Consider the following 26438-nt stretch of genomic DNA (forward strand, 5'->3'; position numbering starts at 1 on the left):
TTTGTATTGACGAAACGTGATTAATCCGATGGAGGTGGTTGAGCAACACTGGGCTGTGACTGGAGGACCGTTGAGGAGGACCGGATGGAGTGGAAAAGGTGGAGGTGGAGTAGTAAAGGTTAAGAAGGAGAGGACGCCTGAGGAGCCTTTACAGGTCTTGTGGGAGGGGGGAGGGAGAGTAGGGATGACGGAGGTTCGGTTCGCAGTGTTGTATTGGCGTTCAAGGTGTTGGTGAAATTTAAGGACCATATTCAAATTGTTTAATGGTCGCATGTACAGGTTGCAGGTGTGATTACAGGGCACAGTGGAAATCTTAGGCTTTGAGCTCCAAAATGCAGGACAAGGGAAATAAAATAAACAATATGCATAATAACAAAGGTGGCAGTGATGAATAAATACATTTCTATTGGGGTGGAGGCAGAGTAAAGACTATTGAGGGGGTGGGGTGGAATGACCAAAGGGGGACACCAGCATGATCATTGAGTGAAATAAAAACAAAAGAGTAATATATACATATTAACAACTGCAACAGTGATGAATGTCATTATGGGGAGAGGGGGCAGCTGGTAGCGGGTGAAGGTCCATACGGGGAGTAGCAGGGGAGCAGGTAGCTGACTAGTGGTTGCTATTCAGCATCCTGAGGGTATAAACTGAAGGACTGGACAATAGTTTTTGCCATGATGCTCCTGTTCTACCTGCGTCTGAGTGATTTGAAGCGGGTAGAACAGGGCATGGCTTGGGTCGCTGGGGTCCCCGATGATCTTCTTTGCCTTCCTGCGACGCCTGGTGGTGTAGGTGTCCTGTAGGGCAGGGAGTGTGCTCCCAGTGGTGTGTTCGGGCTGTACGTTTTAACATCTTCTGAAGAGCCTTGCGGTCTGCAGCGGTGGAGTTGCCGTAGCCGGGCTGTGATGCAGCCCGACGGTGTGCTCTCGATGGTGCTCCTGTAGAACACTGTGAGCATCAGCATCCTTAGGTTAAATAGTCGCTATCGTGCCTTCTTCACTACGGTGACTGTGTGTTTAGACCATTTCAGATTCTCTCAGATGGTTACGCCGAGGAATTTGAAGTTATTGATCGTCGTACACAGCGGCGCCCCGTTGATGAGGTGGAGTCACGGCGGTCTGTACAATCACTTTGACTAGGGATTTGGAGAGTAAAGTAGGAGAGGATGTGTCTGCCGAAGCTCTTCGCAATGGAAGTTTGGTGGTGCTGTGTTTCAATGTTAAACAGTATGAGAAGGAGCTCAAACTCAAGCAGGTATGTAAACGTGTGGTTGATAGTAGCATGCCGGATCAAGCTGGACGGCAGTGGGTGAAGGGACTTATTACAGGAGTTCCATAAATGAACGTGAAAGAAATAAAGGACCACTTGAAGGGAGGCTCTCTTATTGAGGCAAAGTACCTGCAGGTGACACAAAATGGGAAGAAGGTGGATAGCTTGTCAGTGCTACTAAGATTGGGTTTATGAGTTACTATGTGCGACCATGCCGAAACCATTGCGTTGCTATAACTGTCAACAGTTTGGGCACGTTGCGGCGGTGTGTAAAGGCAAAAGGAGATGTGTGGGGGAGAACATGCATGTGGAGATGGGGTCCAGTTAAAGTGCTGATTTTTAACATCTGTCCTCGTTTGCAACACTCATTACCGAGTTCAAAACTGCCTCTGGAAGCAATGTCAGCACAATAACAGATCGTCGGGAGCTTCATAAAATGGGTTTCCATGGCCGAGCAGCCGCACACAAGCCTAAGCTCATCGTGCACAATGCCAAGTGTCGGCTGGAGTGGTGTAAAACTCGCCGCAATTGGACTCTGGAGCAGTGGAAACGCTTTTTCTGGCGTAATGAATTATGCTTCACCATATGTCAGTCCGACGGATGAAGCAATGTTTGGCGGATGCCAGGAGAACGTTACCTGCCCGACTGCATAGTGCCACTACCAACTGTAAAGTTTAGTGGAGGAGGAATAATGGTCTGGTGCTGTTTTTCATGGTTCAGTCTAGGCCCCTTAGTTCAAGTGAAGAGAAGTCTTAATGCTACAGTATACAATTGCATTCTAGACGATTTTGGGCTTCCAACTATGTGGCAACAGTTTGGGGAAGGCCCTTTCCTGTTTCAGCATGATAATGCCCCCATGCACAAAGCGAGGTCCATACAGAAATGGTTTGTCGAGATTGTTGTGGAAGAACTTGACTGGCCATCACAGAGCCCTGACATCAACTCCATCGAGCACCTTTGGTGTGAATTGGAACACCGACTGTGAGCCAGGCCTAATCTCCCAACATCAGTGCCACTAATGCTCTTGTGGCTGAATGGAAGCAAGTCCCCACAGTAGTCCCATTTGCTGTTATAGCAGCAAAGAGGGGACCAACTCCATATTAATGCCCATGATTTTGGAATGAGATGTTTGACGAGCAGGTGTCCACATACCTTTGGTTATGTAGTGTAACTTGGGATCACAGGACTGATATGGGAAAATGTACAGGATGACCTCCATAAGATTCAGTCCAGCCAGGAATCATGTATTGGTTAATTATCATAATGGTGTTAATCCCTCAATGGAATGTCAGAAGTTTGATGGCTCATGGTGTCTTGAGGAGTTACCAGCCGGATCTGACTTGATATGTCTCCAGGGGACCTGGCTTAAACCTACTCTCAATGTTGTATTACAAGGTTGTGTTGCAGTCTGTAGAGATAGGCTGGCAGGGGAGGAAGAGGGTGTGTTTCCTTTATAAAGCGAGGGATCCCATATAGGTGTGTGGGAGTTGAACAGGAGTATGTAGTGTTAGAGGTGTGGTTGGCAGGGGGGGGGGGGTATGGATATAGTGAACTTTTGCAACCTGTGTAAGAGACTAGAGTTGATGGCCCTTGGGAATGTCGAAGGTCAAGATTGGAGACTGGTAATGTGGTGTGGGGATGTTAGTGCTCATAGTACACTCTGGGGAGGGTTACGGACTGATGTATAAATGGACAAGTGTTGGAAGAACTACTGGATGAGAAAGGGCTTGTGAGTCTTAATGCCGGCCGGGGAATCAGGATTGACCCAGTAACTGGAAACTAATCTGCTCTGGATCTTACCTTGATCTCAAGTTCAATGGCGGGCAGATGTAATTGGGAGGTTTTTTGGAGGAATCTACAGGGGGTACGGATCACTATCCTGTCGTGCGCTGTAGGCTTGAGGGTGAGAGATTCAGTAGGAAATGGATTGAGGGGATGGATATTTGGGAAAGCAGAGTGGGCTTAGTTTCAGGAGTTGCGTAAACAGGCGCTGTCTAAGGTCGATCTCAATTCAGATACAGAAAGAGTTAATGATGCAGTAAGAGGAGCAGCATTAGGAGCGACAAGGCAAGTGATTCCTCTGGGTACAGGGGGGAGAAAGAGTAACACAGTCCCCTGGTGGACTGAGGAGTGTAGAGAAGCAGTGAAGAGTAGGAACAGGGCTTTCAGAATGTTGAAATGGTCCCATAATCACCAGCACCTGATTCAGTAAAAATAAAAAAGCACAAACAGTAGTAAGGAGGATCATTAGGACAGCTAAGAGGAAGTGTTGGCGCCGGGTTCTGTGTACATAGGCTGGACCACTCCTATGGGGGATGATTAAGAGGATGAGTGGGGTCAGATGGGATTGGGATCTCCCTGTGCTGTGGGGAGATATGGAGAAGGCAGATATGTTAGCCCAGGCATTTTAAGGTGCATTGCTAAAATAATCTGACAGCAGCGTCGGAGGAGAACATCCTGCGGTCCTGGATCAGAGAGAGATGGTGGTGGGGGGGATGCATTGAATGGCCCTTTTCCGTTGGCTGGGATGAAGAGAGCTTTAGCTAAAGCTGGGGTAACATCTCCTGGGAAGGATGAGATGTGTTACATCATGATGGCTCATCTCCGCGACACTGCAATGGGGAAGGTATTGGGCCTTTACAATAAGGTGTGGCAGGATGAGAAACTGCCTGGAAGTTGTAAGCAGGCTGTAGTGGTGCCGCTACGGAAACCAGGGAAAGACCCAACTAGCCCTTTTAATAAGCTGTAGGCCGATAGCATTGACATCTCATGTATTTAAACTTATGGAAATGGGAAATGCTGACTTACTTTCTGGAGTGTAGAAGACTAATGTCACCAGATCAAAGTGGGTTCAGGAAAGGCAGGATCCTGTACTGTGTCTTGAGTCAGTCATACGGAAGGCACAGGCAATAGGGAGGTGGTGGTAGCTGTTCTCTTTGATGTAGAAAAAGCTTATGATGTGGAAGGAAGGCCTACTCATCAAGCTGGATAACATGGGGTTTGGGGTCGAGGCCGACCGTTTATGATTTTTCAACGGCGATACCGATTTATTGGAGGACCAAAAAAGCTGATACCGATTAATCAGACAATTTTATTTCTTTATTTATTTGTTATAATGACAATTACAACAATAATGAATGAATTTATTTTAACTTAATATAATACATCAATAAAATCAATTTAGCCTCAAGTCAATAATGAAACGTGTTCAATTTGGTTTAAATAATGCAAAAACAAAGTGTTGGAGAAGAACGTAAAAGTGCAATATGTGCTATGTAAGAAAGCTAACATTTCAGTTCCTTGCTCAGAACATGAGAACATATGAAAGCTGGTGTGGTTCCTTTTAACATGAGTCTTCAATATTCCCAGGTAAGAAGTTTTAGGTTGTAGTTATTATAGGAATTATAGGACTATTTCCCTCAATACCATTTGTATTTCATTAACCTTTGACTATTGAATGTTCTTATAGGCACTTTAGTATTGCCAGTGTAACAGTATAGCTTCCGTCCCTGTCCTCGCTCCTCCCTGGGCTCGAACCAGCAACACAACGACAATTAGCGCGTGCTAACTAGCTAGCCGTTTCACTTCAGTTACACGAGCCTCATCTCGGGAGTTGATAGGCTTGAAGTCATAAACAGCGCAATGCTTGACGCACAACGAAGAGCTGCTGGCAAAACGCATGAAAGTGCTGTATGAATTAATGTTTACGCACCTGCTTCTGCTAACAACCTCTCAGTCAGATACTTAGATACTTGTATGCTCAGTCAGATTATATGCAACGCAGGACACGCTAGATAATATTTAGTAATATCATCAACCATGTGTAGTTATCTAGTGATTATGATTGATTGTTTTTTATAAGATAAGTTTAATGCTAGCTAGCAACTTACCTTGGCTTACTGCATTCGCGTAACAGGCAGTCTCCTTGTGGAGTGCAACAAGAGAGAGAGGCAGGTCGTTATTGCATTGGACTAGTTAACTCTAAGGTTGCAAGATTGGATCCCCCGAGCTGACAAGTTGAAAATCTGTCGTTCTGCCCCTGAACAAGGCAGTTATCCCACCGTTCCTAGGCCGTCATTGAAAATAAGAATGTGTTCTTAACGGACTTGCCTTGTTACATGAAGGTATAAAAAAATAAAAAATCGTTGCCCAAAAATACCGATTGTTATGAAAACTTGAAATCGACCCTAATTAATCGGCCATTCCGATTAATCGGTCGACCTCTAGTTTGGAGGAAGGGTTTTTAACTGGATAATGTGTTTTCTTTTTGGGCGATCAATACAAGTGAGGGTTGGGAGCTCTGTCAGAAAGCTATGAGGTAGATAATGGTACATTCCGGGAAGTGTCATTCGTCTTTTGTTGTTCTCTATTATGATTGATGATGCATTCTCCCAGGTGAGACCTGATATTGGAAGGTCGTTAATTGCGGATGATGGGGCACTGTCGAAGAGAGGGAGAAATATTACCCATACAGTCAGAAGAGTTCAAGTGATTAATGAAGTAGAGCAGTGGTCCCTCAGGTGGGGCTTCAAGTTTTCAGTTGAGAAAACAGACTGTTTCTTTCTAGAAGCAAGGTTGGGGAGTAAAAATACTTGGACGTTGTATGGAAGGAATCTGGAGAGGGTGTGATGGTTTAGGTTCTTGGGGGTCTGGTTTGACACTCGAGTGACATGGGCAGAGCATATTAACAGAGTACTTGTCAAAGGAAAGAAAATATTGAACGTTGCTTGTCAGGAATGGAATGGGGTGGCAGATAGAATGGTGTCAAATGCTATATATAGTGCTGTTAAAGTCATCACTGGATTATGGAAGTATGGCATATGGATCAGCAGCTCAGACATCTTTTAAAAAAGCTAGATGTAATCCAACTTCAAGCCCTAAGAATATGTTGTGGAGCACTCGAGACCTTTCCGATGGCAGCGATGCAGGTAGAGTTGGGAGAGATGTTGTTTAAAGTTAAGAAGACATTACCTATTGGGTAAATCTACAAGGACATAAGGTTACACACGCTAAAAAAAATGTACTCCTAGAACATTAACGAAATCTGAATACAATTATTTGGGTGGATAGGCAATGGTATGGCGAGAGAGATGGGGTTGTTTGGGAGGGAGTTTAGCCCCTCTGTGGTTCTTCCTACTGATTGTGAGGGTAAGATATGGGAGGACAGGTGCAGCTTTTAGTGTTACTGAGTTGAAGGTGGCAGTGACAAAAAGAGCAACGGATAATTTATCTGTTTGCACAATGGAGTTGTTAGCCATACTGTTGGCTGCAGACTGGGTGGAGGAGGAGTAGTCTTCTGCTCTGACTCCTGTGCAGCACTGATGAGCATAACTTAATACACCCTGTGTGCTACGAGATGCAAATGATGAGGTTTTGCAGTACTTGTATAGGGTGAAACAGGTTGGGGGTATTTGTGATGTTCCTCTGAGTATCAGCTCCAGTGGGAGTAGAGGGGAAGGGGGAGGTAGGTGGGTGTTATCACCAAGCAGGCTCTTAAACATCTTAATGTTGAGATGGAATTGTCAATTAGTAAAGCAGAAGCCAAGCGGTTTAATAAGAGCACTGGTTAAAAGAGTTGTGGAACAGGGAGAGGAAGGGAAGACGCCTGTTTCAGATCCAGGAAAAGGTGGGGGCAGGGAGGTCCTCAGGCCAAGAGAGAAGGGAGGGAAGTGTCATCACACGGCTGAGACTGGGACACAAAAGGCTCAATAGTACATTGAAATTGGTGGGGAAACATCTGACTAGGAGGTGTGATCATTGTCAGGAGGAGATGGAGACAGTGGAACATGTTCTATTTCAGTACCAGAAATATCGGAGGGAAAGGGAGTGATTGTTATTAGATTTGAGATGTAATTTGGGGCGGCAGGTAGCCTAGTGGTTAGAGCGTTGGGACAGTAACCGAAAGGTTGCGAAATCTGTCGTTCTGCCCCTAAACAAGGCAGTTAACCCACTATTCCTAGGCCGTCATTGTAAATAAGAATTTGTTCTTAACTGACTTGCCTAGTTAAATAGAAAATAATGGGGTTGAAGAGCCAGGATTCATTGAACTGCTGGGGGAAATCTTCAGGGGATGTAGTATTTCTTTATGTATTTAGTTTCCTTGGATTGACGAGAATCTTGGGTAGGATTTAGACCTTCACTGTCTCTGGTCCACACTCCAGTCCAGTTGGTGGCGGTAATACACCTTAAAATTGGTTGTCAACTGCCATATAAAATCCACAGAAAATCTGAAGCCAGGAGATTTAGCAACGTTTTCATCTCACCTTCAACTTTTAGTTGGGGAAAGATACCGTTTTTCATCTGTGAATTAGCTAGCTAACTTTACCCAAGATGTGTGTCTTTGTTTAGAAATTGATAGCATACACTAGCTGGCCTTAGTTAGTAGCTGGTAGTAAAAACCGTGCATTGTGTGGGTATTTTCATATTTTTCTGGAGTTTAATAGTTAGTTGTCCGATAGGTATTAGCCATTGATTATGCTAGCATGACGATAAAGACATGCGGAGAAGACTGAGTGCTAGAATCTATTACTAGCTAATAAAAATCAAATCAAACGTTTTGTCACATGCACCGACTACATGTGTAGACCTTACCGTGAAATACTTACTTACATGTCCTTAACCAACAGTGCAGATCAAGAAATAGTTAAGAAAATATTTACCAAATAAGCTAAGGTAAAAAATAAAATAAAAACAACGAGGCTTTATACAGGGGGTGCCGAGTCAATGTATAGGGTTACAGGTTAGTCGGCAATTTGTACATGTAGGTAGGGGTGAAGTGACTATGCGTAGATAATAAACAGAGTAGCAGCAGTGTAAAAAAACAAATGGGGGGTGTCAATGTAAATAGTCCAGTGGCAATTTGATTAATTATTCAGTAGTCTTATGACTTGGTGGTAGAAGCTGTTAAGGAGCCTTTTTGTCCTAGACTTGGCGCTCCGGTACCACTTGCCGTGCGGTAGCAGAGAAAACAGCGACTGAAATCTGACATTTTTTGGGAGCTTTCCTCTGACACCGCCTAGTATATAGGTCTTGAATGGCAGGAAGCTTGGTCCCAGTGATGGTCCGTAATCTAGCGCCTTACAGTCAGATGCCGAGCAGTTGCCATACCAGGTAACCGGTCAGGATACTCTTGATGGTGCAACTGTAGAACTTTTTGAGGATCTGGGGACCCATGCCAAATCTTTTCAGTGTCCTGAGTGGGAAAAGGTGTTGTAATGCCCTCTTAATGACTGTCTTGGTGTGTTTGGACTATGATAGTTTGTTGGTGATTTGGACACCAAGGAACTTGAAACTCTCGACCCGCTCCACTACAGCCCTGTCCATGTTAATGGGGGCCTGTTCGGCCTGCCTTTTCCTGTAGTCCACGATCAGCTCCTTTTGTCTTGCTCACATTGAGGGAGAGGTTGTTGTCCTGAACAGGGAGTACAGGAGGGGACTAAGTACACACCCCTGAGGGGCCCCAGTGTTGAGGGTTGAGGATCAGCGTGGCAGACGTGTTGTTGCCTACCCTTGCCACCTGGGGGCGGCCCGTCAGGAAGTCCAGGATCCCGTTGCAGAGGAAGGGGTTTAGTCCCAGGGTCCTTAGCTTAGTGAAACAGTTTGTGGGCACTATAGTGTTGAACACTGAGCTGAAGTCAATGAACAGCATTCTCACATAGGTGTTCCTTTTGTCCAAGTGGGAAAGGGCAGTGTAGAGTGTGATTGAGATTGCGTCATTTGTTGGGGCGGTATGCGAATTGGAGTGGGTCTAGGGTATCTTGGAGAATGCTGTTGATATGAGCCATGACCAGCCTTTCAAGCACTTTATGGCTACTGACGTGAGTGCTATGGGGCAGTAATCATTTAGGCAGGTTACCTTTGCTTCCTTGAGCACAGGGACTATGGTGGTCTGCTTGAAACTTGTAGTTATTACAGACTCGGTCAGGGAGCGGTTGAAAATGTCAGTGAAGACACTTGCCAGTTGGTCCGTGCATGCTTTGAGTACATGTCCTGTTAATCTGTCTACACATGGATTTGTGAATGTTGACAGGTTTTAAGGTCTTGCTCACATTGGCTACCGAGAGCGTTATCACACAGTCGTCCAGAACAGCTGGTGCTCTCATGCATGCTTCAGTGTTGCTTGCCCCCGAAGCAAGCATAAAAGGCATTTAGCTCGTCTGGTAGGCTTGCATCACTGGGCAGCTTGCGTCTGGGTTTCCCTTTGTAGTCCGTAATAGTTTTCAAGCCCTGCAACATCCGACGAGTGTCAGAGCTGGTGTAGTAGGATTCAATTTTAATCCTGTATTCACGCTTTGCTTGTTTGATGGTTCGTCTGCGAGCCTAGCGGGATTTCTTATAAGCGCTATGACGTTACTAGCGTGAGTCGCTATGGTTAATCATGGCTAGGATAGGTGGCTTTCTAACTTTTGTGTACATTGACCAGATCATTGCAAATTGCATTATCAGCAGTTCAGGTAGAAGACTTTGGTTAAGGTTGTATTGATATCACAATGCATGTCTGTTTTGTTTTCGCCCCAACTTTTCTCCAGTGACAAACATTGGCAGTAGAATGGTCCGTACTAAAGAGCTCAGTGACTTTCAACGTGGCACCGTCATAGGATGCCACCTTTCCAACAAGTCAGTTCGTCAAATTTCTGCCCTGCTAGAGCTGCCCCGGTCAACTGTAAGTGCTGTTATTGTGAAGTGGAAACGTCTAGGCGCAACAACAGTGCAGCCGCGAAGTGGTAGGCCACACAAGCTCACAGAACTGGACCGCCGAGTGCTGAAGCATGTAGCACGTACAAATCGTCCATCCTCTGTTGCAACACTCACAACTGAGTTCCAAACAGCCTCTGGAAGCAAGGTCAGCACAAGAACTGTTCGTCGGGAGCTTCGTGAAATGGGTTTCCATGGCCGAGCAGCCTCTCACAAGCCTAAGATCACCAAGTCAGGCCTTCAAGCAGTGACTGTCACTGACGATATCAAGGAAAAAATAGTAAGTCCTCCTGACCTGCATGGGGTTAAGTCGAACATTGTTCAGGTAATCAAGGGAGGGGGTTTGTGATGTGTCTATATAGAATTGTGGTTCATGTGAATGGAGAATGTAACAACATGTTATTAGTCACTTGTAAATCAAGGGTGCTTATGCAGTGCTAGAACAAAACATCAGGAGAAAGTTAAGATAAAGCTGATCCCTGTATTGTCATTTCTATAGAAACTTGACTTACCTAAAGTCAAAGGTCAACTGCTCATTTTCGGCGCCACCAACTGGGATCTCATCGGAAGGAAAGAGGTGCCAAAAGCACAAGGTATAACCCTGCCCAGTCCTGTACATTGCTGTATGCAATACTCCATTCGGTTGTCCCTCAATAGCACTCGTGCTACCAACTTTGAAAGTAGTTTTTCCTGTCTTTCTACTGACAATCTTGAAGCAATCCTCATAATTGACTGCAGTATTGAACTGTTCCTGTTTCTTATCAAATCAAACTTTAAAGTGCATTTACAATCGCAGCAGACTTTACGTTAAAATTGTGGTGTGTGGGGTCTCGCAGCGGCCTTCAGGAACCTAGGCCAGAACTTGTGGGGTCCTCACCGCTACGGCAGCGTGAGTGACGTGCAGGTCAGCAGTGTGGTGTCTGGGCCCTGTGCTGCCCACAGCCTCCTAATCACCACTGAGGGCAAGCTCTGGAGCTGGGGTAGGAATGCTATACTGTAATAGCTCATAGTTTGTACTTGCATATACACTACCGTTCAAAAGTTTGGCGTCACTTAGAAATGTCCTTGTTTTTGAAAGAAAAGCAACAAAAAAAAATGTCCATTTAGAAGAAAATCAAATTGATCAGAAATACAGTGTAGATGTTGTGAATGACTATTGTAGCTGGAAACGGCTGTTTTTTAATGGATCTACATCGGCATACAGAGGCCAATTATCAGCAACAATCACTCTTGTGTTCCAATGGCACGTTGTGTTAGCTAATCCAACTTTTAATAAGCAATAAAACTGTCCTTTTTTAGACTAGTTGAGTATCTGGAGCATCAACATCAGGGTTCGATTACAGGCTCAAAATGGCCAGAAACAAACTTTCTTATGAAACTCATCAGTCTATTCTTGTTCTGAGAAATGAAGGCTATTCCATGCGAGAAATTGCCAAGAAACTGAAGATCACGTACAATGCTGTGTCCTACGCCTTTCACAGAACAGTGCAAGCTGGCTCTAACCAGAATAGAAAGGGTGGGAGGCCCTGGTGCACAACTGAGCAAGAAGACAAGTACCTTAGAGTGTCTAGTTTGAGAAAAAAGACACCTAACAAGTCTTCAACTGGCAGCTTCATTAAATATTACCCACAAAACACCGGTCTCAACGTCAACAGTGAAGAGGCGACTCCGGGATGCTGGCCTTCTAGGCAGAATTGCAAAGAAAAAGCCATATCTCAGACTGGCCAATAAAAATTAAAGATTAAAATGGGCAAAAGAACACAGGCACTGGACAGAGGAACTCTGCCGAGAAGGCCAGTATCCCGGAGTCGCCTCTTCACTGTTGACTTTGAGACTGGTGTTTTGCGGGTGTTCTGCTTCTGTGAAGGGCATAGTACACAGCGTTGTACGAGATCTTCAGTTTCTTTTCAATTTCTCACATGGAATAGCTTTAATTTCTCAGAACAAGAATAGACTGACGAGTTTCAGAAGAAAGTTCTTTGTTTCTGGCCATTTTGAGCCTGTAATCGAACACACAAATGCTGATGCTCCAGATACTCAACTAGTCTAAAGAAGGACAGTTTTATTGCTTCTTTAAAATAAGCCGTTTTCAGCTGTGCTAATATAATTGATTAAGGTTTTTCTAATGATCAATTAGCCTTTTAAAATTATGAACCTGGATTAGCTAACACAACGTGCTATTGGAACACAGGAGTGATGGTTGCTGATAATGGGCATCTGTATGCCTATGTAGATATTCCATAAACAAATCTGCCTTTTCCAGCTACAATAGTCATTTACAACATTAACAATGTCTACACTGTATTTATGATCAATTTGATGTTAATATAATGGACAAAAAATTTGCTTTTCTTTAGAAAACAAGGACATTTCTAAGTGACCCCATACTTTTGAACGTAGTGTATATGTCTCATAGATGTAATCATTCTAGCAGAGTCCAGAAGAAATCGTCAATATTGACTTCTTTCTCCCTCTATCAGGTCGAAATGAAAAGGGTCAGCTGGGTCACGGGGACACCAAGCGCCTGGAGGCCCCAAAGCTGATTGAGGCCCTCGCAGACGAAGTGGTGGTGGCTGCAGCCTGTGGTCGCAACCACACCCTGGCATTGACAGAGGGTGGCACCGCCTATTCGTTTGGAGAGAACAAACTGGGCCAGCTGGGCCAGGGCAACCAAACAAATGCAGTCCTCAGTCCAGCCCTGGTAAGCAACATAAACCTTGAAAAAGAAAGGAGAGCCGCACACTCTAGGAGCTCAGATGCAATAATTGAATGACCTAATAACCAACGTTTCGACAGACAAGCTGTCTTCATCAGGGTATGACGACAAACACTGCGGTCATTAGTTTATATAGTGTCAAAGGACACACACAAGTGTCTGTAATCATGGCCGGGTGTGGCTTGATATCATTGGTTCATTTACAGATATAAGTAGAACATATAAACATAAAGAACATAAATGGAGAGCATACGATCATATATTCAATTTGGCTACATAGGCCTACAAACATGTACAATGAATAGCAAAATCAAAATGGCTTCAGATCAAAGTCTGCGTTGAGACCGAAGGGAGAAAGGGTCTTTTAAATGAAAGATCCAGGCAGCCTCTCGTTTTAATAATAAATTGTCGACGTCACCCCCTCTCGTAGGGAGGGTGACATGTTCGATGCCGATATAAAGTAGGGCCGAAATCGAGTGGTTCACTTCCGAAAAGTGGGCCGCAACTGGGTACGTCGAATTTTTGCACCTGATGGTGCTACGATGCTTCGTAGTTTTAATTCACACATCGTTTTACCCACATACTTTTTACCACAAGGACAAATGACACCTTTGATTTGTTTCCCTGTTTGGGGTTGTTTGAAGGATCTACATTTGTAAGTGCCACTACACTTGTAGTTTCCATCTGGTAGAGGCACAAATAGACGTTGTGCAGGGATATTTTGTGACGGTAAATCAGAGTTTACCAATTGATCTCTGAGATTTGTCAAGGAAACTGATTTGGCGTGTGTCAGACTGCATAGTAAATCTCAGGTGCTCAGAACGAGAGTTAAGAAAAGCATGGAACGCCTGGAGCTGTTTTGCATCACCCCTCCAAAGAACAAAAATATCATCAATGTACCGTTTCCAAATAATTATGTTAGACAAGAAAACATTTTTGAGAAGATTGAGAATTGACTGTTTCTCCATGTAACCCACATACAAATTAGCATAGTTAGGAGCCATAGGGGATACCATAGCAGTACCCTTCATCTGAATAAAGTAATCGTTTAGAAACATGAAATAGTTGTGTGTGAGTACTATTTCAGTCAATTTTATAATGCATGCACTGGAAGCAACATCAACCTCATTATTCATCAGCCTAATTATTGTGGCTGGTTTATTATAGGTTTAATATGGCCACATGCTGAGCCTGTGCTTATGAAAGCTTCTCCTTTCCCCTCTCAGATCCAGTACAATGGGCAGCCCTTGGTCAAGGTGGCGTGTGGGGCAGAGTTCAGCATGGTGGTGGACTGCAAAGGAAACCTCTACTCGTTCGGGTGCCCAGAGTATGGCCAGCTAGGTATGTATGCAACTAACGAGCAGGACTGGACAGATTTAAAAAGTAAAAATGTTTTTCTAATGACACATTTGAAGAGTCACAATGACCCCTTCAAAAATCATTCTAGATCTAACACTGGCGTTGCACTTGTAACATTGTTATATTGGTGATTCCCCTTGCCACTTTATTGTTAAGCCAATGGGGTTTTGGATATAGTTTTGTCTTGCCTTCACCTACTCAACATGGCATCTTATTGGCTGGTTTGCGTAGCTTGCTTACGACGGAGGATATTTCAGTTAGAATCGTCCCAGTGAACAAGCACCAAACCAGCGGTAGGTAGTATGGCCAGCTAGTTGGTTGCAAAGCACTGTATGTCAAAATAGATTTTTATACTCCCAAGTGATGATTTAAATGTACAATTTACAGTGGGGAGAACAAGTATTTGATACACTGCCGATTTTGCAGGTTTTCCTACTTACAAAGCATGTAGAGGTCTGTAATGTTTATCATAGGTATACTTCAACTTTGAGAGACGGAATCTAAAACAAAAATCCAGAAAATCACATTGTATGATTTTTAAGTAATTAATTTGCATTTTATTGATGGCATAAGTATTTGATCACCTACCAACCAGTAAGAATTCCGGCTCTCACAGACCTGTTAGTTTTTCTTTAAGAAGCCCTCCTGTTCTCCACTCATTACCTGTGTTAACTGCACCTGTTTGAACTCGTTACCTGTATATAAGACACCAGTCCACACACTCAATCAAACAGACTCCAACCTCTCCACAATGGCCAAGACCAGAGAGCTGTGTAAGGACATCAGGGATAAAATTGTAGACCTGTACGAGGCTGTGATGGGCTACAGGACAATAGGCAAGCAGCTTGGTGAACAGGCAACAACTGTTGCCGCAATTATTAGAAAATGGAAGAAGTTCAAGATGACGGTCAATCACCCTCGGTCTGGGGCTCCATGCAAGATCTAATCTGTGGGTAATCAATGATCATGAGGAAGTTGAGGGATCAGCCCAGAACTACACGGCAGGACCTGGTCAATGACCTGAAGAGAGCTGGGACCACAGTCTCAAAGACAACCATTAGTAACACACTACACCGTCATGGATTAAAATCCTGCAGCGCACCCAAGGTCCCCCTGCTCAAGCCAGCGCATGTCCAGGCCCATCTGAAGTTTGCCAATGACCATCTGGATGATCCAGAGGACGAATGGGAGAAGGTCTTGTAGTCTGATGAGACAAAAATAGAGATTTTTGGTCTAAACTCCACTCGCTGTGTTTGGAGGAAGAAGAAGGATGAGTACAACCCCAAGAACACCATCCCAACCGTGAAGCATGGAGGTGGAAACATCATTCTTTGGGGATGCTTTTCTGCAAAGTGGACAGGACGACTGCACCATATTGAGGGGAGGATGGATGGGGCCATGTATCGCGAGATCTTGGCCAACAACCTCCTTCCCTCAGTAAGAGCATTGAAGTGGCTGGGTCTTCCAGAATGACAACGACCTGAAACACACAGCCAGGGCAACTAAGGAGTGGCTCCGTAAGAAGTATCTCAAGGTCCTGGAGTGGCCTAGCCAGTCTCCAGACCTGAACCCAATAGAAAATCTTTGGAGGGAGCTGAATGTCCGTATTGCCCAGCGACAGCCCCGAAACCTGAAGGATCTGGAGAAGGTCTGTATGGAGGAGTGTGCCAAAATTCCTGCTGCAGTGTGTGCAAACCTGGTCAAGAACTACAGGAAACATATGATCTCTGTAATTGCAAACAAAGGTTTCTGTACCAAATATAAAGTTCTGCTTTTCTGATGTATCAAATACTTATGTCATACAATAAATTGCTAATTAATTACTTAAAAATCATACAATGTGATTTTCTGGATTTTTGTTTTAGATTCCGTCTCTCACCGTTGAAGTGCACCTATGATACAAATTACAGACCTCTACATGCTTTGTAAGTAGGAAACCTGCAAAATCAGCAGTGTTATCAAATACTTGTTCTCTCCACTGTATATCAATTTGTTCGAATAACATTTACAAACATCACACATAAGATGCAGCGTTTTTTGGTGCATATTTATTATGCATTTTGTTGTAGAGAATTCCAGCTAATACTAGCTAGCAACTTACTGTGTCTGGTGGGGGGGGTTTGTATATTTTGTACAGTGCGGCACGTGCAGAATTGGATGGTGAGCTGTGCATTGCATGACGTGCAATTTTGTGCTGTTTTTATCAGGTACATTGTTCAAAATATTATATTGTTATATTATTTTGTTAACTACATTGCCCAGTGAACAAGCACCAAACCAGCGTGCGGTATGTGCAGAGTTGGATGGTGAGCTGTGCATTGCATGACGTGCAATTATGTGCTGTGTCTATCAGAATAAATCTCCATGACTGGTGCTACAAATTGGAGCTTGTGTCGATGATTGATTGTACACAACGCAAGAAGAGTACTGTTACAGTGGTGCCGTGACCATCCGTCGCTGGATTTCCATCTCAGAACTTCGCCGAGGTTGCTGTTGAAGAATCAGATAAGACGTTGCTGGTGTAGTTTATGGCGATATCGCATTTCGCCACAAGAGGGCGTTACTGCAACATTTTATTATCGAATTTGGTGATTTCTAAGGCTGAGACTCTCTTCACAGATAAACGATATAACTTTTGTGTTACTTGTTTATTTGCAATTCTAACGTATATCTTAAATAAGTAGGGTGAGTTTTACCAGTGTACTAGATATAGGTTAGATTTTGAAGTGAGGTTGAAAATCTATATAATTTTTTGCTATTTACATTTTAATTAGTGTGTTGATTTCCCATTGTTAAGATGGAAGGCGTTGGGAGAGGTAGGGGTTTCCTGTCATTTAATCTGTCATCATCTGTTGGTAGGGGTTCAGCCAAAATTCCATTTGCTTCTACACCTATGCCTAAACTGGTGGTTTTTGGGAGAATTGATGATAGTTTACCCATGGAAACGCCCAAGGATGTGTGTGATAGAGTTTTGCCAAATAGAGGGAGTGGGGAGATCTCCATGGATTTCATAGCAGACATAGTACAGCAGATTGGTCATTCCATTGGGGAGAACATTGCCTCCTGTTCGGAGTCAAAGGCAATCGTTGGACATGTTTGGGACAATGTTATGGGGAGTGTATGCAGCTCGAGGGGTATGGATGTGTCAGGCCTGAACCTGGTATTGAAGTCTGATATCAGGGAACCGGTGTACTTTCGGGGGGATGGCTCTGAAAAGTGCACAGTGCATTAAGTGGGAGGATATGGTAATGGTTTACATGCGTAAGAGGGGCGTATCTGTGATGGACCAAGCAGTTGAGGTTATGGGCAGGCTTATGGGGAGGGGCCCGCGATGTTGTTAAAGTTGGCATACGCAGCCATCCCTCCATTGATTTATCTAAAGGCCCGAGTCCCATCTTTGACATACTGAAACAACATTGGAGGTTGCTGAAGATTGTCTAAAGAGACAAGGGAAAAAAGTGTTGAAGACCCATCTCGTGAGCTAACAGTCATGTTTATCAGACATTGCCCTAACGCTGAACTGTCGCTTATCTTTAAGTGCAAGCTATTACAGCAGTGGACTGCTGCAGATGTTCATGAGAGGTTGAATGAATACAGGAGGGAGCAGACTTACTCTCACTTATCTAAGGTGACCCCAGTCATCGCAACAATGAAGCAGGAAGTTGGTGCTGTCTTGCCGATCACCATGCCTGCTGTGAGGCCCCACATGGAAGTACCCAATACGTTGCCCTCCCCAGCCCAGACTATTCAGGGCTCAGCTGAGCCGATGGAACATATCCTTGCAATGCTGGAGCGTGTGCTGGAGCAGAGGCCACAACAGTCTGACCATAAGTTCCAAAAAGGGAATAGGAGCAAATTGAAGTCTAATGGGCCATGGAACGTGTGCGGGGATGCTGGACATGATACTTACTTTCACTGCAGGGCCAATCACCTCTGCTTTCTTTGTCATGTAGCTGGCCACGCACGCTCTCAGTGCCCCAAGGCCGCAGCTCTGTGCACAGCTGGTGGAGGCCCTACAGTAATCACTGCTCAGCTCCCGGAAAACGAGTAGGCCTGCATGTAGAAGGGGAGAGTGTTGGGCCTTTTGTAGAGTCCCCATCAGTGAGAGCTGTTGATTTGGAGTCTGTATATAAAAGTGTTTTTGACGAAATAGAGACTGAGAAGAGTATCATAATGCAGAACACACAGAGACTTTCCCCGTATGATGATTTATTCTATGCCAAGGTGTTAATAGGAGGAGAAGTAGAAGTGAGAGCTATGCTTGACAGTGGATCCATGGCTTGTACCTTGAGCTCTAGGGTCTTACCTGAACTGTTGCATGCAGGAGGAGTGTTGAAAAGTCCATCATTGAGTCCTACAGAGGTAGTCTTGGTTGGTTGTGGTGGGTTGAAGACGAGGCCTTTGGGAGTATTTGAGCTGGAGATGGAGGTGTAAGGATGTAGAGTTGTTGTGCCTATACTGGTGGTTGAAGGCCAGAGTGATGACCTCATCTTGGGCAGCAATCTTCTAAAGCACTTGATTCGCCTTATACTCCTGTGTGTGACGGGGTGAGGAGAGCAAGCTAATCGATATGATGGCTAGTGTGGAGAGATGGAGAGACAGTGAAGTACCTGACAAAGTTGGAACTGTGAGACGAAAAGGGGTTGTGACTCTAGAGCCTATGCAGGAGCACTTAGTCTGGGGCAGACTACAAAACACTCAGAATCTATCAGCGGGCAGTACTGTTCTCATTGAGCCCAGCAGTTCAAGGTCAACACCAAGGTCAATACTGGTAGGGAGGACAGTAGCTCTATTGCGGGGGGATGGGTGGCTCCCTGTTAGAGTGATAAACCTTTTTCAGAAGACAGTGACTTTGAGACGAAACGCCACTCTAGCCGAAGTCTTTCCTTGCATGGCTCTAGAGGACTTTGACTGTTCGTGTGTGAATGATGATTCATCAGCAGCTTTACAGCAGCAAGTGCGGAGAACGGCTGATATACTCACTGACTGCCAAGATGACTTGACACTGACTGATGATGGTTCCAGCCAACTTCACAGACCTGACAGTTCAAGCGATCCTGAGGTCTTACGTGACTTAGGTTTGACTGATATTGATGCCGACTCCTGTCAAGTGTCTCCTGCTGGTAAGAAGAAACTCATCCAGCTCATAGCTGAGTACCAGTCCATTTCTTTCCAGGCACAAGTTGGATTGTGGAAAAGCTTCCGGATGTCTTCACCGCATTCAACTGAGTGATGAGAATCCCTTTCGGATGCCCTACCGAAAGGGTTAAAGCAAGCCTTACTGAACCAGGTTTTGTTGGCCCACCCCAACTTCGACAAACCCTTTCTACTCTCAGTGGATGCGCCCAGCAATGGCTTAGGTGCTGTGCTGTCCCAGGTGCAGGAACAGGGAGCTACAGCAAGACCTATAGCCTTTGCGAGCAAGTCCCTCAGTAATGCGCAGTTATGCGCAGTTGAGGTATCCTGTGCACAGGCTCGAGTTCTTTGCCATGAAATGGGCTATCTGTGACAAGTTCCACCACTGGCTACGGGGACAGCAGTTCATGGTATGGATGGATAATAATCCCTTGACATACATTCTGACCAAAGCAAAGCTTGATGCTTGTGAACAGAGATGGTTCGCCAAGCTGGCACCGTACGAGCTTGACATCAAGTACATCCCTGGAAAAATAAATGTTGTTGCAGATGCTTTGAACAGAGAGCCCTTCGTACAACCCAGTGCACTCCATCGCCTGACAAGGGTCCCGTACGAGACCTTACTTGCTGAAGCTAACGCTGTACGCACAGAGTGCAAGATGTGTTTCGCTGGTCCAGCCACCCCTTTGACAAAGCCTCTGACTCCAACGAAGTGGTCATTAGCTGTCAGGCTACTGTTAACCCCCCCCCCCCATCTGGTGCTTTATCAAGACATGAAGTTGCAGCTGTTCTTCATTCACACAGGTGCTGGGTGGGTGAAGTGGGCTCACATGCACTGCTGTTGCCATAGCTTCCACAGGCTGTTATGCCATCAGAGCAGACCGATGTCGATGTTCTGCCACACGACCTACTGATGAGTAAGCAGCGTGATGACAATGTGATCAGCGGAGTCAACGTCTTTGTGGAGAGGGGGGTCTTGTGTCTTCTCAGAAGTTGGGACAAGTTGACCATGAAGATGGGTGTACTGTATCGTGTTTCGAAGAATGTGGTTACAAAGAGGAAAACGTATCTGTATGTGGTTCCAGCCTCCATGAAAGCAATGGTGTTGAAGCGTGTCCATGATGAAGCTGGCCAACAGAGAACAGTCTACTTGACAAGACAGAGGTTCTTCTGGCATGGCCTGGAGAGGGAGGTAAAAGCTTATGTGAAGTGCTGCAGGAGATGCGTCGTGAGCAAGACTCCTGATCCGGAAGCAAGAGCTCCTCTTGAGAGCATAATAACAACTGAGCCTCTTGAACTAGTGTGCATAGACTTCTGGTCTGCAGAAGATTCTTCAAACAAGTCCACGAATGTGCTCGTTGTTACTGACCACTTTACCAAAATGGCTCATGCCTTCTTGTGTCCGATCCAGTCTGCTAAGTCAGTAGCTCATCAGTTGTGGAACAACTATTTCTGTGTCTACGGGATGCCTCGCCGTATACACTCAGACCATGGAGCCAACTTTGAGAGCACTTTAATAGCCGAACTGTTGAGTGTTGCAGGTGTTCAGAAGTCTCACACCACGCTGTACCATCCGATGGGGAACGGGTCCTGCGAAAGGATGAATAGGACGTTGAGAAACGTGATCCGGGCCCTGCCGACGAGAGCAAAGCACAGATGGCCTCAGGCGCTGAAGTCCCTTACGTTTGCATACAATCGTACAATACACGAGACCACAGGCTTTGCCCCTTTCCTGCCGATGTTTTGGAGGACCCCAAGACTGCCGGTTGACATAGTCTTTGGCTCTGTCATAGAGAACCCAGAAGTTGTCTTCTATGACCAGTTTGTTCAGTCTTTGAGGAGAGATCTGAAAGAAGCCATGAATACAGCACAGGCATCTGCAGCGAAGCAGTTGAAGAGGCATGCTGACCTTTATGACAGCAGAGTCCGAGGCGCACCAGTGGAGATTGGGGATCGAGTATTGCTGGCTAACAAGGGGGAGCGAGGAAAGCGGAAGCTTGCTGACCGTTGGGAGGATACTGTTTACCTTGTCACTGAATTGAATGCTGACAGTCACACTTTTAAGATTCAGAACAGCTCCACTGGACAGGAGAAGACGGTACATCGCAACCTGATAATGCCAGTCAACTTCATCTTCCCCATGCTGCCGTTGATGAGGGAACAGACATGTCTGGATTAACAGAGTCTGAGGACATGAATGACAGCCTTGTGGTCTCAGCTGCCAGGGAGACTGCAGTGGATGATGATGCTGAGTACAGAACAAGAGTGTGGGTGTCGGAGGTGCCTTCTGAAGGAACAGGTGATACAAGCCTGGAGGGTGATGTGCGATCCTTGGATGCTCAGGATATTCCACCTTTGGATTCTGTGGATGATATACTGCAGCTGGAAAGTCTGCCTCGATCAGAGAGTCTTCAAGAATCTGACCGAGACCGTAACAGTGTAGTGAGTGAGCTAATTGACCAGTCTGCTTACGATATCCGTACTGACCTACCAAACGCAGACCATTCCTTACCTGATCAGGTATGCACTGACTGTGTTGACAGACCCACTATTGCAACAGTACACAACACTGTTACCTCTTATTGAAGGTAGTCTGGGTTGTATTAGGTCAAGGACAGGAAGGCTATTTAAACCAGTGTCAAGACTGATTGCGTTTATGAATCAGCAGAAAGTTAGCTCTTGAAGGTTAAATAAGTGAATAGAGGGTCAATGGTATTGACATGTTTTATTTGTTTTGATTTTACATCATTGTGACCATGATTTAGAGGTTGCAGGATGGTAATGTGACGGATATGATAAAGTCTCTTATGGTTGTTTACATTTTATTACTTGGATGTTTTAAAGTCACTGAGTGTACTTAACATGTAACAGGCATGTTTACCTATGAGGGCTATGGGGATTGATCAAACACTTTTCACTCTAATTCTCATGGAGTATAGTCTGACTGGAATATTTAGTGACTGTTTTAAAGCAGGGTCTGCATCCTCGATATACATAGCTTTACCAACGCAAGTGTACTGTTACACACTTATTTTTGTCTTGTGTTTTGGGTCACAGGACACAACTCTGACGGCAAGTTCATTGCCCGCGCCCAGCGCATCGAGTTTGACTGCGAGACCATTCCACGCCGCGTGGCCATCTTCATCGAGAAGAGTAAGGACGGCCAGGTGACGCCTGTACCTAACGTGGTGGTCCGAGACGTCGCCTGCGGAGGCAATCACGTGGTGAGGAGGGAAGACCAGGACGCGTATTCAGTCTTGGAGAACGATCAGTTTGGCCTTTTTAGATCATAATGAATAACATGACATGTACATGGGGAACTTGATCCTAGATCAACACTCCTACTCCTGAGGCGCTTTTATGAATACGGGCTCTGATACCTACTGCCACAAATACACCTTGAGCCAGAAATGTGCATTTTAGAGCCTCCCGGGTGGTGCAGTTAAGGGCGCTGTACCGCAGCGCCAGCTGTGCCACCAGAGACTCTGGGTTTGCGCCCAGGCTCTGACGCACAATTGGCCTAGCGTTGTCCGGGTTAGAGAGGGTTTGGCCGGTAGGGATGTCCTTGTCTCATCGCGCACCAGCGACTCCTGTGGCGGAACAGGCGCAGTGCGCGCTAACCAAGGTTGCCAGATGCACGGTGTTTCCTCCGACACATTGGCTTCCGGGTTGGATGCGCGCTGTGCGCTGTGTTAAGAAGCAGTGCGGCTTGGTTGGGTTGTGTATCAGAGGACGCATGACTTTCAACCTTCGTCTCTCCCGAGCTGCTACTAAACAATTGGATACCACGAAATTGGGAAGAAAAAAGGGGTAAAATTCAACAACAAAAAAACACAAAAAAAGGAAATCAAAGAACTTTTGCATCTATTAGTATATATTAGTGATGTCTCCATCCCCCAACCTTTGCATAATCACTGAATGAAGAACGTGCATTTGAGTCATTCAACAGACGCTCTTATCCAGATCAAGCTACCCTTCATGTTTAATGAATGAACCTGCAGATGGAGACCTCTTCACTCTGGTCCTTAAATCTGCACACTAATAGGGAGCTGAGCGGGTCTGATAACATTTGGCCCCAGCCTGTGTTTAAAGGGATAGTCCACTCTAAGTATAAGTTTTCACTTATATTGGTCGTAGTTGATTCGCCAAGTCAGGTTTTTTTTCTTCTCACTTTTTGGTTTTGTTAGCGTGAGGTATGTAAACTGTGTTTGTGTGTGTCCCCAGCTGATATTGGACTCCCAGAAGCGGGTGTTTTCCTGGGGCTTTGGTGGTTATGGACGGCTGGGTCACACGGAGCAGAAGGACGAGATGGTGCCCAGACTGGTGAAGCTCTTCGACTTCCCCGGGCGCGGGGCATCCCAAATCTACACTGGCTATCAGTGCTCCTTTGCTGTAAATGAGATGGGTATGGGACACAATGCTTAACCCCTTGAATGTTGCACTGATGAGTAAATCTTTTTAGAATTATTTTATTTATTACCCCTTTTATCAATTTATACCACTTTAAACCAAGAATACTACCGTTACTTCCCCACGTCTGTTGCTCTATCTGATATACACTGTACAAAACATGTCTCTTTCCATGACAGACTGATCAGGTGAAAGCTGCTATCTCTTATTGATGTCACCTGTTAAATCTACTTTAACCAGTGTAGATGATGGGGAGATCTGGTTAAAGAAGGATTTTTAAGCTTTAAGACAATTGAGACAAGGACTGTGTGTATGTACAAGACAAAATATTTAAGTGCCTTTGAACAGGTTATGGTAATAGGTGCCATGCGCAACGGTTTGAGTGTGTCAAGAACTGCAATGCTGATGGGTTTTTCACGCTCAGCAGTTTCCCATGTGTATCAAGAATGGTCCACCACCCAAAGGACATCCAGCCAACTTGACACAACTGTGGGAAACTTTGCAGTCAATATTGGCCAGCAGCCCTGTGGAACGCTTTCGACACCTTGTAGAGTCCATGCCCAGACGAACTGAGGCTGTTCTGAGGGCAAACGGTGGTGCAAGTCAATATTAGGAAGGTGCTCTTAAGATTTCGTTGTGTATGTTGTAGTGATTTCAGGGCGTATCCCAACTGTGATTTGAACCTAGCATCTGTCAGTCTAAACAGTGTAGCCATTACGCCAAGAGTTGGACAAATTTTACTAGTGTTTTTTGATAAGGAAGCTACAATATTAACATTTTGTGTGCAGGAGGGCTGTTTTTCTGGGGGGTCACCAATACCTCGCGGGAGTCTACCATGTACCCCAAGGCCGTGCAGGATCTGTGTGGCTGGAAGGTCCGCAGTCTGGCGTGCGGGAAAAGCAGTATAGTTATAGCTGCAGACGACAGCACCATCAGCTGGGGACCCTCCCCCACCTTTGGAGAACTGGTAAGTTTTTAATAATAATTAATTGGTGTATGTATAAAGTACATTTCTAACACCCAAAGTGCTATACATTTATACGCTGAACAAAAATATAAACGGAACAAGTGTTGGTCCCATGTTTCATGAGCTGAAATAAAAAAAATCCCAGACATTTTTCATATGCACAAAAATCTTATTTCTCTCAAATTTTGTGCATAAATTTGTTTAAATCCCTGTTAGTGAGCATTTGTTGTTTGACAAGATAATCCTTCTTGGCATATCAAGAAGCTGATTAATTATACAACTGCACCTTGTGCTGGGGACAGTAAAAGGCCACTTCAAAATGTGCAGTTCATAGTCACACAACGCCATGCCACAGATACCTCAAGTTTTGAGGGAGCGTGCAATTGGCATGCTGACTGCAGGAATGTCTACCAGAGCTGTTGCCAGATAATTGAATGTTAATTTCTCTACCGTAAGCTGCCTCTGTCGTTTTCGAGAATTTGGCAGTATGTCCAATCGGCCACGCAACCACAGACCACGTGTAACCACGCCAGCCCAGGACCTCCACATCCGGCTTCTTCACCCGTGGGATGATCTGAGGTGGGCAGGGCTGAGGAGTATTTCTGTCTGTAATATAGACTTTTGTAAGGAAAAACTCAATCTGGTTGGCTTGGCCTGGCTGCCAAGTGGTTAGGCCTATGCCCTCCAAGGCCTACCTATGGCTTCACCCCTGCCCAGTCATGTGAAATCCATAGATTAGGGTCTAATGAATTTATTTCAAATGACTGATTTCCTTATATGAACTGTAACTCTCAAATCTTTGAAAATGTTGCGTTTTATATTTGTGTTCAGTATAGAAATGTACTTGTGTGCTCAAGAGACTGCTGAATTGGCACACCTGTTCCGGCTTCACCTCTTATGACATGGGTTTTGTTACAGGGATACGGAGACAACAAGGCCAAGTCCTCCACTACTGCTCAGGAGGTGAAGACCCTGGATGGAGTTTACACTGAACAGGTGTGGAGCAGCAACAGAGAATGAAAACAGTGATGAATTTGAATTCCCACTTATGTATTCTGAAGATGGAAACTGCATTTAGGTGCATGTTCACTCTTTGGGCTGAAACTTTTTGTTGTTTGTGGTTGCAGGTGGTGATGGGATACGCACACTGCCTGGTCATCGCTAGACAGGATACTCCACAGGAACAAGAGATGCTCAAGAAGCTGCCAGAGTACAACCCAGGCCCCCTCTGATGGGGCACCATCCAGCCACCTTACCATTTGTCAACAGATTCTCTCCAGAATGCATCTCCCCTTTCGGTCACCTTTGTAAGGCTTGATGGCTGGGGAGGGTGGGCTCCTGTATGTATGCGAACACAAACAAGACAGTTCTTTTTGTGTGTTCCCAGAGACCAATTACATTTTCTTTGTTCATGAAGTCCATGGCAGTATTACTTTTTGTCAGGTCGACCTGTATTATTGTCAGAACACAATCGGGATCTGAGACATTGTGCCATCAAGTTGATGCTCTCCGGCCATTGACTTCCGTTACATTATTTCGTTAATCTCTTCACCTGTATGATTAAATGTTGGTGCCAAGGATGCGCAACTCACCCTCAGGCCAGTATCTGCTTGTCATTCCAGACTTTTTTCACCTCAGTGACTCCTTTTAGCCTGGGAATCCAGGTGTGGGCACTGCAATCTTGGAAATCAGAACCAGCATGAATGTGGTTTTGCGACTCTCTTTTAGTGCAAATTGTTTAACAGGGTGTGGTTATCCTAGTTTTAAATCGAGACTGGTTGTTTTTCTTAATTTGTTTTGGTGTCTGGGTCAGAAGGCCCGCATGTTTTTTACATTTCAAACGTGGAAATGGTAAAGGTTAATTAAATTGGTTGATTTTGTTCA

General features: G+C 45.1%; 1 protein-coding gene across 1 annotated transcript; it reads left to right on the forward strand.

The window, feature by feature from the left end:
• Positions 1-49: 49 nt before the first annotated feature.
• LOC135504546 (protein RCC2 homolog) lies at positions 50-26438 on the forward strand. Its single transcript, XM_064923234.1, has 11 exons — positions 50-98; positions 9801-10246; positions 10466-10559; positions 10803-10946; positions 12447-12667; positions 13909-14023; positions 22235-22401; positions 23402-23582; positions 24376-24554; positions 25473-25550; positions 25682-26438. Exons 2-11 carry the CDS (start codon positions 9821-9823, stop codon positions 25784-25786), a joined length of 1710 nt encoding a protein of 569 aa, XP_064779306.1. The 5' UTR covers positions 50-98; positions 9801-9820; the 3' UTR covers positions 25787-26438.

The sequence above is a fragment of the Oncorhynchus masou genome, chromosome 18 (genome assembly GCF_036934945.1).
Source record: "Oncorhynchus masou masou isolate Uvic2021 chromosome 18, UVic_Omas_1.1, whole genome shotgun sequence".
In the NCBI taxonomy this organism is placed as follows: Eukaryota; Metazoa; Chordata; class Actinopteri; order Salmoniformes; family Salmonidae; genus Oncorhynchus; species Oncorhynchus masou.